Below are 12,135 nucleotides of genomic sequence, written 5' to 3'. Positions count from 1 at the left end.
TGTGACGCAATTTAACATGGATGAATTTTGAGGGTATTATGCTAAGTGAGATAATCAATCACAAAAGACAAACACTGTGTAATTCCACTTATACTGTGGGGGGAGGGAGACTTCCCCAATGGCTCGAAAGGTGAAGAATCTGCCTGCAATGCAGAAGTTCAGTTCAGTTGCTCAGTCGTGTCCGACTCTTTGTGACCCCATGGACTGCAGCCCCCAGGCCTCCCTGTCCATCACCAACTCCTGGAGTTTACTCAAACTCATGCCCATTGAGTTGGCAATGCAGAAGGTTCCAGTTCAATCCCTAGGTTGGGAAGATCCCCTGGAGAAGGAAGTGGCAACTCACTCCTGGGAGAACCCATGGACAGGAGTCTGGCAGGCTACAGTCCATGGGGTAGCAAAGAGTCAGACATGGCAGGGTAAGCATGCATGCAATTATATAAGGTATCAAATGTAGTCAGATTCACAGAATCAGAAAGCAGAATGGTGGTTTCCAGGGGCTGGAGGGAAGGGGAAAGAGGGAGTTCTTTATTAGTTACAGAGTTTCAGTTTTACAAAATGAAAACATTCTAGAGATCTTTTGTACAACAAAGTACATATGCTTAATACTATTGTATCACACACTTACATATGTTTAAGATGGAAAAGTATATGTTATGTTTTTTTAACCTAAATAAAAAAATTTAAAAAACAGCCCCCAAATCTGGTTATAACTAGTTGGTGTGTGGTATTTAAATAAGAAGATTCCATTGTGTTATGGGGTTGGGAAGTGATTTTCATTTATCCCATTAATTACTGCCAAAGATGTATTTACACATGATGCCCTCCTTTCCATCAAAACAAATTTTGCAAAAACAAACAAACAAACAACAAATTATCAAGCAATAGACATACCTCATGGTATGATGTAATATTATGGTCAGTTGGTTCAACTGATATTAAGTTGATAAAATCAACAGTATTCTATCAAGCACTGACCATAAGGAGAGAAGAAAGGGACAAAAAAATAATCAGATCACACAGACTTTTGGCTTGGAAAGGTGAGGAAATTGTATTGCCACCCATGAAGAAAGAAAAATTTTAAAGAAAAAAAATTTCTTTTTTTTGAAGAGGTTAGCTTGGAGGACCTAGTATGGGGAATGGAGAAAACAAAAATTTTCGAATTTGTTTAATTTTAAGTGCTTTGGAATATCTTGATGGAAAACATCGAGGGGAAAACCCAAAGTAAAGATCTGAACTCCAGCAGAAGCATATTAAGTCCTCAAAACAGACACACAACTGAACCTATGGACGGGGATACCACTACTCAAGAGAAAGAGAGAGTAATAAAAGGAATTCAAAGTGTATCTTAGTCAAATTATTTAATTTTAAGGATACCTAAGTAAATAAATCCATGAAATTTGGGAAAGTTTGCCGTCGAATTTTAATAGCGCTAATACAATTATCTGCGATGTTCCAGTGGAAAGAGTGAAAACAAAGAAATTATACCTAACTAGGTTGCCCTTTAGATACAAAGGAAAAGGAAAAATATTTTTCAGTTGTATATAAACCCCAAAGAATAGAAAATAGGAGCCCTTCTTTAGGGGAAAAAATGATGATCAGGAATTACCACTAATCAACAGATGGATCAAGTCAGATAATTTAGAGGTAAAGAAAACCAGGTAAAAGAATGGGTGATATGCATCTAACCATAATAAAGGGACAATAACTGTAAGCAAATTACATACTATAACATAAAGAACCTTGACAGTAAAAGCAATGATATAATTTAGATAATACAACAAAATATATAACAATTAGAATAAATGTAATGCATTCTAAACAGGGATATCAGTAACAAGAAGGAGAGAAATGAAAAAAGATTTGTTCCTTATCTACCACTAGAGAAAGACAATAATATGGTATAAAAGTGAAACTGTAGTTGAAAAAATAAATATAATTCAACATTGATATTTTTCTTAATCTTTTCTGTCAATTTTAGGAATAAACACTTCTATGAATAAGCCTTAATCTATTAGAAAATTTTTGAATTTCATGTATTTTTGTGACATTTTGGTAATATATTTTATTCTTCTTAAATTAGCATATAGTTGTCATTCCAGTTTTAGAAAATCACTTCTGCTTCTCCATATACAGTATGACTATCAACCATTATCTCTAATCTTCTTTTGGGATACTTGTTTAGATGGATGTCTATAATGATACTCATAATTAGTTAATGGTTATATCTAGGCAAGAGACTTAGAATGAACTTTTGGCAATTTTTTCCTTTTCACTTAGACTTTTGAGTAATGAGGAAGTATCACTTTTAAGAAAACAAAGTCATTTTTATTTTCTAAAAGTGGAGTAAGAAAAAAAGATGCAATACAATACATTAATATTATATTATACTATATTATGTTATAATGTTAACATTATAAATATGTTATATTATATTACATTATAATATATAATCATTAATGTATATATGTATCTTGTATTTTAACTCATTACACTGTGATTTTGAGTTCATAACACATAATTAAAATTATATCATGGTATTCTTGATTTGTTAATACTTAGATTAGCTTCTATTTTTGTAGCATCTATTATGTGTCAAGCATATGCTATAATACTATATGCTTATGAAGTATGATTATTAATTCTCATCCAGAACTAAAACTAGGCAAAATTTTGGATGCAAATTAGGAAATCCTCAAAGAGAAATTCTCAAAGAAAAGCAAAGAGAAAACTGTGTCTTTAAATAAGAAACTTCCTATTAAAAAGCAGAGACATTATTTTGTCAACAAAGGTCCATCTAGTCAAGGCTATGGTTTTTCCAGTGGTCATGTGAGAGTTGGACTATAAAGAAAGCTGAGCATCAAAGAATTGATGCTTTTGAACTGTGGTGTTGGAGAAGACTCTTAAGAGTCCCTTGGACTGCAAGGAGTTCCAACCAGTCCATCCTGAAGGAGATCAGTCCTGGGTGTTCATTGGAAGGACTGATGTTGAAGCTGAAACTCCAATATTTTGGCCATCTCATGCGAAGAACTGACTCATTGAAAAGACCCTGATGCTGGGAGGGATTGGGGGCAGGAGGAGAAGGGGACGACAGAGGATGAGATGGCTGGATGGCATCACCAACTCAACGGACATAGGTTTGGGTGGACTCTGGGAGTTGGTGACGGACAGGGAGGCCTGGCCTGCTGTGGTTCATGGGGTCTCAAAGAGCTGGGCACGACTGAGCGACTGAACTGAACTGAACTCGAAACTCCAGTAAATGTCAAATCCAGGATTTCAATCTTGCTTTAAAATCCTTACCCTGCCCACTATACCATGTTTCCTGCCATCCATGCTGTCCATGAAGTTTATATTGCCATCCTGGGACTATGAAAAGGAGCATAAGCTAAAACACACTGGATTCACTTTAATCTTTCCTAGTAAGATAAAATATCTTGGCAAATACAGCAGCTATTAGTGAGAGGTCTTTATGATCTTGATGTGGAGATCGAAACTTTTGGAAATTCTGCTGCCACATCCCTGTATTTCCTTCCTCATCTTTCCTCTATCCTATACAGAAAGTCCAGAGTTAAAATCTTGACAAGTAGAATCTCAGGATCATTCAGAAGGTTTCTAGAGGGAATACATATGTGTTGGGTCTTACCCCCTCACCTTCACCATAGTCACTAGTAACCCAACTAAGAAGAACTAACAGAAAAGTTAAGGACTGGTATCTTCAGAAATAAATGTGGGATAGTCCTCATATGGGCTTCCCAGGTTACTCAGTGGTAAAGAATCTGCCTGTAATACAGGGGATGTGGATTTGATTCCTGGGTCAGGAAGATTCCCTGGAGAAGGAAATGACAACCCACTCCAGTACTCTTGCCTGGAAAATCCCATGGACAGGGGACCCTGGCAGGCTACAGTCTGTGGGGTCACAGAGTCAGACACAAATTCGTGACTGAATAACTAGTCCTCTTGTACTAAGAGGGTCTGATTTCCTTCTAACATTCAGGGGTGTTAACTCGACAAACCCTTTGTCTCTTAATCCTCATGGCCAACTGGCCTCTAGTAAAAGGAAAGGAAAGAAAGTGAAGTCGCTCAGTTGTGTCTGACTCTTTGCGACCCCTGGACTATAGCCTACTAGGCTCCTCCATCCAAAGAATTTTCCAAGCAAGAGTACTGGAGTGGGTTGCCATTTCCTTCTCCAGAGGATCTTCCCAACCCAGGGACTGAACCCAAGTCTCCCGCATTGCAGGCAGACGCTTTACCGTCTGAGTCACCAGGGAAGCCTGGCCTCTAGTAAAGGCACCCACTATTCCCTGAGAACCCAAAGGAGGTGCTGTGCTAGGGACTTGGACTTGCCATGGATGACTGATTCCTCCCAACAACTCTAAATGCCACTGAAGTCAGCTTATAAACCACAATGCTGAGACACATATTTGGGATCTCTTTAACCCCCACAAAGATATATGGTATAGTGTGTCCCAAAATATTTAAATGAAGGGGGAAAATGCATCAGTCATCAATAACAATTCCCACTGTGGAAGTATTAAGACATAAGCAAAATGTGGTTGTCTCAGTGACTACTGTTTTGACTTGTCTCTGTCAGAGATACAAAGTATCATTATGCATAGCTGGCATATCCCTCAGCTTTGTTTTCTAGAAATTCTACAGCAAATTACAGATCAAGGCCCAGCATATATGATGTGAGCTTTAGTCATGGACTTAGGCCAAGTGGAAATGTACACGGACTCCTTATGTATTATTTTATTCACTCTGATGTGGTATTAAAAAAAATAACCAAAACTACAATCAGAGAACTAAAAAACAGTAACTGCTTATGAACCAGTCCATGAATATTCATTCTAATCAATGTACAATAATCAATTAGTAGTATACACAGTGAGAAAATATGAAATCTGAGGCTACCGATTGAGAACTGAATAAATTATCATTTTTAAATGACATAACTAGAGATAATATATTTTCTTTTCTGGATAAAAAATTCATTTTATGTTTCCTTGTGGAATAAATAACGGGAAAAAATACTAAATAAAGGGAAAAAATACACATAAATGCTTTAAAAAAGAAAAAAGGCTGAAATGTCTGTTCCTTCAAATACAAGGAAAGAAAACCATTGTTCATATTATTTGATTTTATACTTTGGATATTCTTTACCTTGTTTGGTTAAGACTGTGAGTTTACGGTATTTCCTAATGACTTATAGAATGCAATGGATTTTTATAAAATAAACAATAATGCGTGAATAATATTACTAATGAAATGTAATGAAATTTCTGATTCTTTTCTAAGTTTACCTTTCCTAATATGAAGCAGTAAAATGTGGTTACATTTTAAAGTGTGATGTTTTAACTAATTGTTGCCAGAAAACAAAGTGTCAATCAGGATATAAAGCTTCTGAAAACAAACTAAGCTAGAACTATCAAAGATGTAAAACAGTAACCATAGTGAGGCTAATTTTAAACGGTCACAGATTAAACATTGCTTCTGAACCAATGTCAAGCATTTCCTGTATCTTTTTAGAACTGTTTGAAGTTACCATAATTTCATACTTCTAAATTTCTGACACCTTTAAGGAAAAAACATAGAAAAGTAACAGTGGTAGTATGGAAAAGAACTGAGATTCCATGCTCAGCAAAGCACATGTATGTGTGTATACGCACACACGTGCACACACAGTCTCACTCCAGACCTAAAATGGCTGAGTCGCAGGATGTTGTTGCTTGGTGACCAAACAGTATCTGCTCAGCCACACAGTAATCTAAACAGTGACAGATATGTCCCCTCAGTTTTAGGCATGGCCAGTACAAACATTAAAGGGCATGTTTATCTTCTCCAATATTCTACATTTTTAAGTCAGTTGTCACTTGCTTGATTTTATCATCAGTTACCTTGAGGCTTCAGGGGGAAAGTATTTGCGAAGCTATAAATAAATCTGCTCTTTTGGAAAAACAAGAGGTAGGACCAAGCTTCTTTTAGAATGAAAGATAGTCCTGTTTCAATTAAGCCTGCATGGTGTGTCTGCTCTGTTCTAGTCCGACCTCCCAGTTGCTATCAGTCTCCCTTTCTCTCATTAAACACAGGGAGTTAATTAGCCCCAGCCTGTCCTCTCCCCTTCTCTCTTTCCCTTTTCGCAGTAGTAATGATGCCTAATTACCAGCAGCAATGGGTAACTGCAACACCAGGAATGAATTGCTCTCAGTGAAGCAAAGCCAGCCATGAACCTTCAAACCTCAGAATCCTAGAATGCTTCTCAGTCTACTTGCAAATACCATTCAAATACAGTACACTCTTTCAACCTATAAATGCTTTTGGATGCAAGACAAAAAAAAAAAAAAAACACTTTTCTTTCTGATGACTGCACCCCTGCTATCATAAAGAAAAACCATCACAGGTTTAAGGAAGAAATACTCTGATATGTGGGGAAACACATGATAAAAGGGATCTTTTATTTATTTTTTAAGTCAATGAAATGATGATTGGCTGTCTCTCAGAGAAGGAGGAGCCTATAATTCTATGTCAGGAGCAGCATAAAAATTTCATAAAGAGCAATAGGAAAGTTCATGAATTAAAAGCCTCTTCAAAATTTCAAAACAAATGTGAATGAAAATCAGCGCTCTTAAATACTACACAGGAAACCATTATGCAAGAACATCACCTCAAGGATTACATTTTCTCCCCTAACTATATAGAATCTTTACTGAAAAGAGAAACACATGTTATTTTATTATTAATCCTGGAGTTGTTAATCTATATTAGATTTCTTAGCAGCAATTTCTTAACAACTCTGTATTAATTTTTCAGTGAAAATGTGGTCCCCAAGAATGTGAATGCTGGTTTGAATTACTGGCATCCATGTTTATCTTAGCGCCTCTATGACCACTATACAATTTATGTTAGAATTTTTATTTAACGTTTTAAAAAAGAACACCTGTATATACATACAGTAGATGTAACCAAATCCATGCAGGTATAAACTCATTGGAGAAATGCACAAGTGAAGCAATCTGACACATAAACAGAGGTGCCTAAGTAAAATATTTGAAGAAATGAAAAACAAACTCCCAGCTAGCAATTTGCAAAATAAAACACACACAATCTTATTAAGCAATATTCAGGTAAATATCTTAAATCATTATTTTATTCATCAATTAGTTCAGTACCACCCAAAGAAAAATACATTCATATGTTCTGAATTCTAATTTACTTTGTCTAAGTTATTTTTAAAAACCCGGTTCTTCATGTTACTCCCAATACAAATGAATCAAAGTCCCTCATTCTCTATGACAGACTTCTGGCTCACCCAAATGTAGATAAACCTAAGTTCATCCATGCCCATCTAGTGCTCATTACTAATGAAGCAATCTCACCATCGTCTTTTGCAATGCCACATGTGGAAGGCGAAGGCTGCGTTTATAGTTCACCCTCCTAGAAACCTTTCAACAATGATGCATATTTAAAAAAAAAAAAACAGAACTTTTATGTGTGTTTCCGTTTCACCTTTATTCCCATGTCCATTTTCCCATATAAATTTCAAAAGAAATATAGTTCCTTCAAACAACTACCCCTAATTAATCTCAAGAAACCATAAACTGCTTTCCAGAAAGTCTTCCATATAATCCTTTGAAAACCCTTTCATGCATGTATTTCCAATTTAATATACCTCCGTTTGAGATAGATGAATAGCTTTCAAGGCATCTCCTTTCTAGCATCCTCCAGGAATACTGCACGGGAAACAGTTGCCAGTGAGAGATGGAGGAAAAGGAGCAAATGCTCAAGAAACCCCAAAGCGAGGCAAAAATGTACCGAATGCCAGATAACCCTCCCCCACCCCTACTCCGGACGACTACCCACCTAGCATGATGAAGAAAGAGGTCTTATGGATCTGATCTGCAATCCTACTTGTAGCCCACAGTTCCCATCTCCTGAAAACGGAAATTGACGCTGCCGCCGCTCCCCGACCTCACAGGCTTCTGCCTGGGGACGCTGAGATACACTGAGCTCTCAGCGCCAGCGCCTGGGCTTGCAGCTTTGCGGCCGTGAGACTAGAGACATCCCAGAATAAGGAACAAACAACGTACAGCACTTGATTGCGCCCAAACCCATCACTCTTTGTTGTTCTTCATGTAGCTGCAGCTTTATTTGTGAAAGCTGCAAGTGAGGAAGGAAGCGGTGGGGGGCGGTGGGCAGGAGGAGGCATCTCCTGGACCCTATCTACCATCTAAATCTTCAGGGCAAGATCTCAAGGAGAGATTAAGGCGATCGGACAGCCAGGTGTCTCCCAGGCGGCGGTCTAACTAACAATAAAACCTGATAGTGTCCGTTGGGGGGGGGGGGGGTCGGGGGAACCCCACACATCCACGACCAGCGCCACGTTCGGGCTTTGTGCCAATAAAAAGACTCCGCAGACTATCGATCAGAATCATCTATTATCAGAACGTGCGGCTGGGGTTTCAGCGTGGCCTTTATGCGCGGTGGCGAAGGCGGGACACGCGCCGGGCGCACAGCGAAGGCCGTGGGACAATGGCCCAGTCCGAGGACGCGAGATGCCGCCCGACCCGGGGATGGAAGCTCCGGAGACGAGGAGGGCTGCGCGCTCGAGAGAGGCGCTGCTGCTTTAAAATACAGGACCACAAAGACTCCACGTTGGGGGAAACGCGCCTGGCTCACGCGAGTGGGGACGACTTGGGGAGGGGGTTGAGAAGGGTGGGGGCAAACGAGCCAACGGTGGCTCACGGCTCCCCCCTTTCTCCCCCCACCCCCACCTCCCCGCCGGGCTGCTCCGGCAGACAAATAACAGAAGAAGGCGAGTCACTCACCGTGGTCTTGACCGGCACGTAGAGCACTTGCTTGGCGCCGCCGCCGCCGCCCCCGCGGACCTCGTCCGGCTGGCCCAGCTGGAAACCCTTCGATTTGACCCAGAATTTAAATTTGGCGTTGTCCGTGGAGCTCGACTCGCAGCCGTTGAGGAGCTGGACGATCCGCTCGTATTTTTTACGGGTCACCGTCTTGGTCTTGCCTGAGTCCCCGTAAGTCCGGAGGCACCAGTCCTGGAACTGGCGGTACACATCGCGCTCGCTCTCCATGTTCCGCGCGCCCGGCAGCCGGCCGGAGGCTCCCAGCGCACTTCGCACCTGTTCACCCCGGGCTCATGAAAAATGCAGACCCCCGCCACGATGTAGGGGACGCGAGGTCCCGGGCGCCGCCAGAGCCTGCCTCGGGTCGGGGGGAAGGGGGGAGGGATGGGGCGACGGGGAGGAGGGTCCGGCTGGGCACCAGCGATCAATGCCCTGTGCTACCAACTCTCTGGTTTCATTCGCAATTGGCGACGGATGTCTCCGGACGCTGTTCTCTTCCTTAGTGATGGGTCTCTAATATTGTGGGAGTAGGACCATCCTCTGGCCCGGAGGAGCTGGGTTTTGAATAATTAAAATCCCATTCCTTGGTTTATTAAAAACCCCAATATTGACTTGGGGTGGTCCCTCGACGCCTCGCCCGGGGCTGCGTCCGGAGCAGGCAGGTGGAGCGCAGCGCCGCCTCCCCGCGTGCGCGCCCCCGAAGCTTCCCGGCCTCCGGCCCCACCACCGTCCAGGAGCGAGGGCTGCGCCTCTCTCGAAAGCAGCTGCCCGGCCGGGCGCCTGAGAGCCCGAAGGGCACCCGGGTTCCCGGGCTCTCCTTCCTCCAGGGTCCCGTTCCGCTTCGGCCTTCTCTGTGTGGGGCGTTCAGGGACTAGAAAGAGAGAAAGTTCTTACCTGTCATGTTGTTAAACCCATCAAATCCTGCTACACAGGAAATTTCTTAAGGTATTTTTAAAGCGGCTTAAAATGTCATTTCTTCAGATGCATTTAGGCTAAATTCCAGTCCCGTAGGTAGGTTCCGGGAGTTAAGTCCCAGAATTAGCAAAGCATCCACGGAGATTTGGCCGGAGTTCTCTAGGATAGCCCGTGGTACCCTGAACAGATATCCGCTCCAGGGGGAAGTGGGTAAACGAAGGCAGGCCGCTGGCGGCGGCTCTCCCAGATAACGTTGGGGCCCCCAGACAGGACTCCTCTGGTCTCTAATGAACTGGGTACAAGGCATAGAAGTAAGTTTACGATACAGATGCTTCAAACCCTCTGCATGAAATTAGAATATAGCGAGCTGTCATTTTCCCCTTGCTTGGTTACAGTTTGCAGTTCACACGGGAGGTTTCGGATGTCTATTTTCCCCCTGCCACGTCATGGACACCCCCTCCTCTGCTCAGAGTAGCCAAATATGAGTTCCTCCGGACGATTTCTCAAGCAAATGAGATCAGCGGTTCCTCCATTCAGGATTTCCATCCGTTTGTTACAGAGCTGGAAATAGGGGAGTTCCCATCCTCCTCGCGCTGCGATCGCGGCCGCTCCTCTTTATTCTACACTCTGCGGAGGCCCGCGCCCGTCCCGGGAGGCGGCTCTGCCAGCAAGGCGGCCCGACCAGTGCCCGGCGCCGGGTCCGTGTCCTAGCCCACCTTCGCCCCCTCGTCGCCGTCTCCAAGACGAAAGCCCCGACTGGGAGGAACGCGGGATGTTTGTCCCCACTGCGCCGCGGCTGGTCCCGGCACTTGCAGAACGGTCAGTGGCTCCTGCTCCACCAGGCTGAGTGTGCGCGTGTGTGTGAGCCGGGGAGCGAGGGTGTGCAGGGGGTGCGCTGTGTGTGCGCGCGTCTCCGGGAAGGTCTCGCGGCGGTGGCTGGAGCCGGGACTGACAGCCCGGGCGGAGCGCGAGCAGCTCCACACACTAAACCTCTCGCCTCTCCCCTCACCCCCCACCCCTCCCACTCCCCTCTCCTCCCGCCCCCCCCCTTCCCCGGCCCCTTCCAAGCTCTCTGATTGGCCAGTGGGACAAAAGTTTCTGTGGAGACGGCTGGGCGCTGACGTCACGGGCAGAATTGTCCCATTTAGGGATCCCGGGGGCAGTGCGCATGTTGCAGGCTGCAGGTTAGAGGCGGGAGGAGGTAGCAGCGGGCCCGGCGGCAGCCAGGTGGCGGAAAGGAGCACTCAGCATCCAGGTGGGGGGACGACTCCAGCAGGGTTTCCATGGAGATTCCTCTGGGTCTAGCCTAAAAACAGCAAATCAGCTGACACCATTAGCTCAGGACCTAATTACTGCTTATTGGAGCAACAAATGAGGGAGAGGGCCAGCTGCAAAGGAAGAGTTTTCATCCACCACCCCCCCCTCCCTGTCTCCTCCTCTCTCCCTTCTCTGGGTGGCTCTAGAGTCCCGGGTGAATTCACATTAACTTGCAAGATGCCTGCAACAACAGCTCCCCTTCTCTAGAGGCTACCTTGACTGCTTTTATTCTTTTTATTCCCTTCTTTTGAATCGAAAAATAATGCTAACATATATCAGTGGTCCTGAGTCTTTGAATTTGTTTGCCCAATAAATATTAGTCCCGTAGAGCTCAGAGGAGCCACAGGCCAGTAGAACTCACACGTGGATTTAATATCAGGAGAGGATCACTTTCAGTTTACTGAATTGGGAACTTATCTTTAGGCTTTTCACATTTTAAAAAATATTTACAGTATCTGAAGTACATAATATTTGGGATGAACAATTGAACAGAGAATATTTCCAGTCACTCTTCTAAATGGAGTATAACTTACAAAAACAATTCAAAGTTTCCCTGGTGAGATCAGAGACAAGAGATTGATTCCAAGCGGAGAGATGTAGGTTTTCTGGTATATTGGTCATAGGTTTCCTAGGAGATTCTGGAAGTATAGTTGGTCATAGAGTGGTCATTCATTCAAGATTAAGCTGGTTCTATAGAGTTTACTTTCACTTATGGATATAGCTTAATTCACAATTTTATAATTCTTTTTGGTAGCTCTTTTATTTGAAAAGATATCCCAACTCCTCTAAGCCTCATTCAAGTACTTTCAAAACCAGAAAGACTTCCTTCTTTGACTTGCTCAAGTCATCTGCCTCTAAACTCTGGATAGTGTCTTTCAAACTTTTTTTTAACCTTGTCTCATAGTAAAACATGCACTTTAATTTAGAATAGAATGCATGTATACATCTCTCCTCCAAAAATTTTATGAAGTATTTTTTATTACATGTAAGATACACTATTTGCCATTTTTCTATTTTTTTAACTTGGTAAAAAAATTTTTCCTAA

General features: G+C 42.8%; 1 protein-coding gene across 2 annotated transcripts in view; it reads right to left on the bottom strand.

Moving 5' to 3' along the window:
• Window positions 1-10,778, bottom strand: part of NOL4 (nucleolar protein 4) — a 468,589-nt gene extending 457,811 nt beyond the window's left edge. For both annotated transcript variants that reach the window (XM_018039797.1, XM_018039798.1), the window contains exon 1: window positions 8,820-10,778. In XM_018039797.1, coding sequence (XP_017895286.1) covers window positions 8,820-9,086 — 267 coding nt within the window. In that variant the 5' untranslated portion in view covers window positions 9,087-10,778. The remainder of the gene's footprint in view (window positions 1-8,819) is intronic.

Source organism: Capra hircus, chromosome 24, assembly GCF_001704415.2.
Source record: "Capra hircus breed San Clemente chromosome 24, ASM170441v1, whole genome shotgun sequence".
NCBI classification, from domain to species: domain Eukaryota; kingdom Metazoa; phylum Chordata; class Mammalia; order Artiodactyla; family Bovidae; genus Capra; species Capra hircus.
The sequence above is the reverse complement of the archived record's forward strand: the minus strand, read 5'-3'. Positions and strand labels throughout refer to the sequence as shown.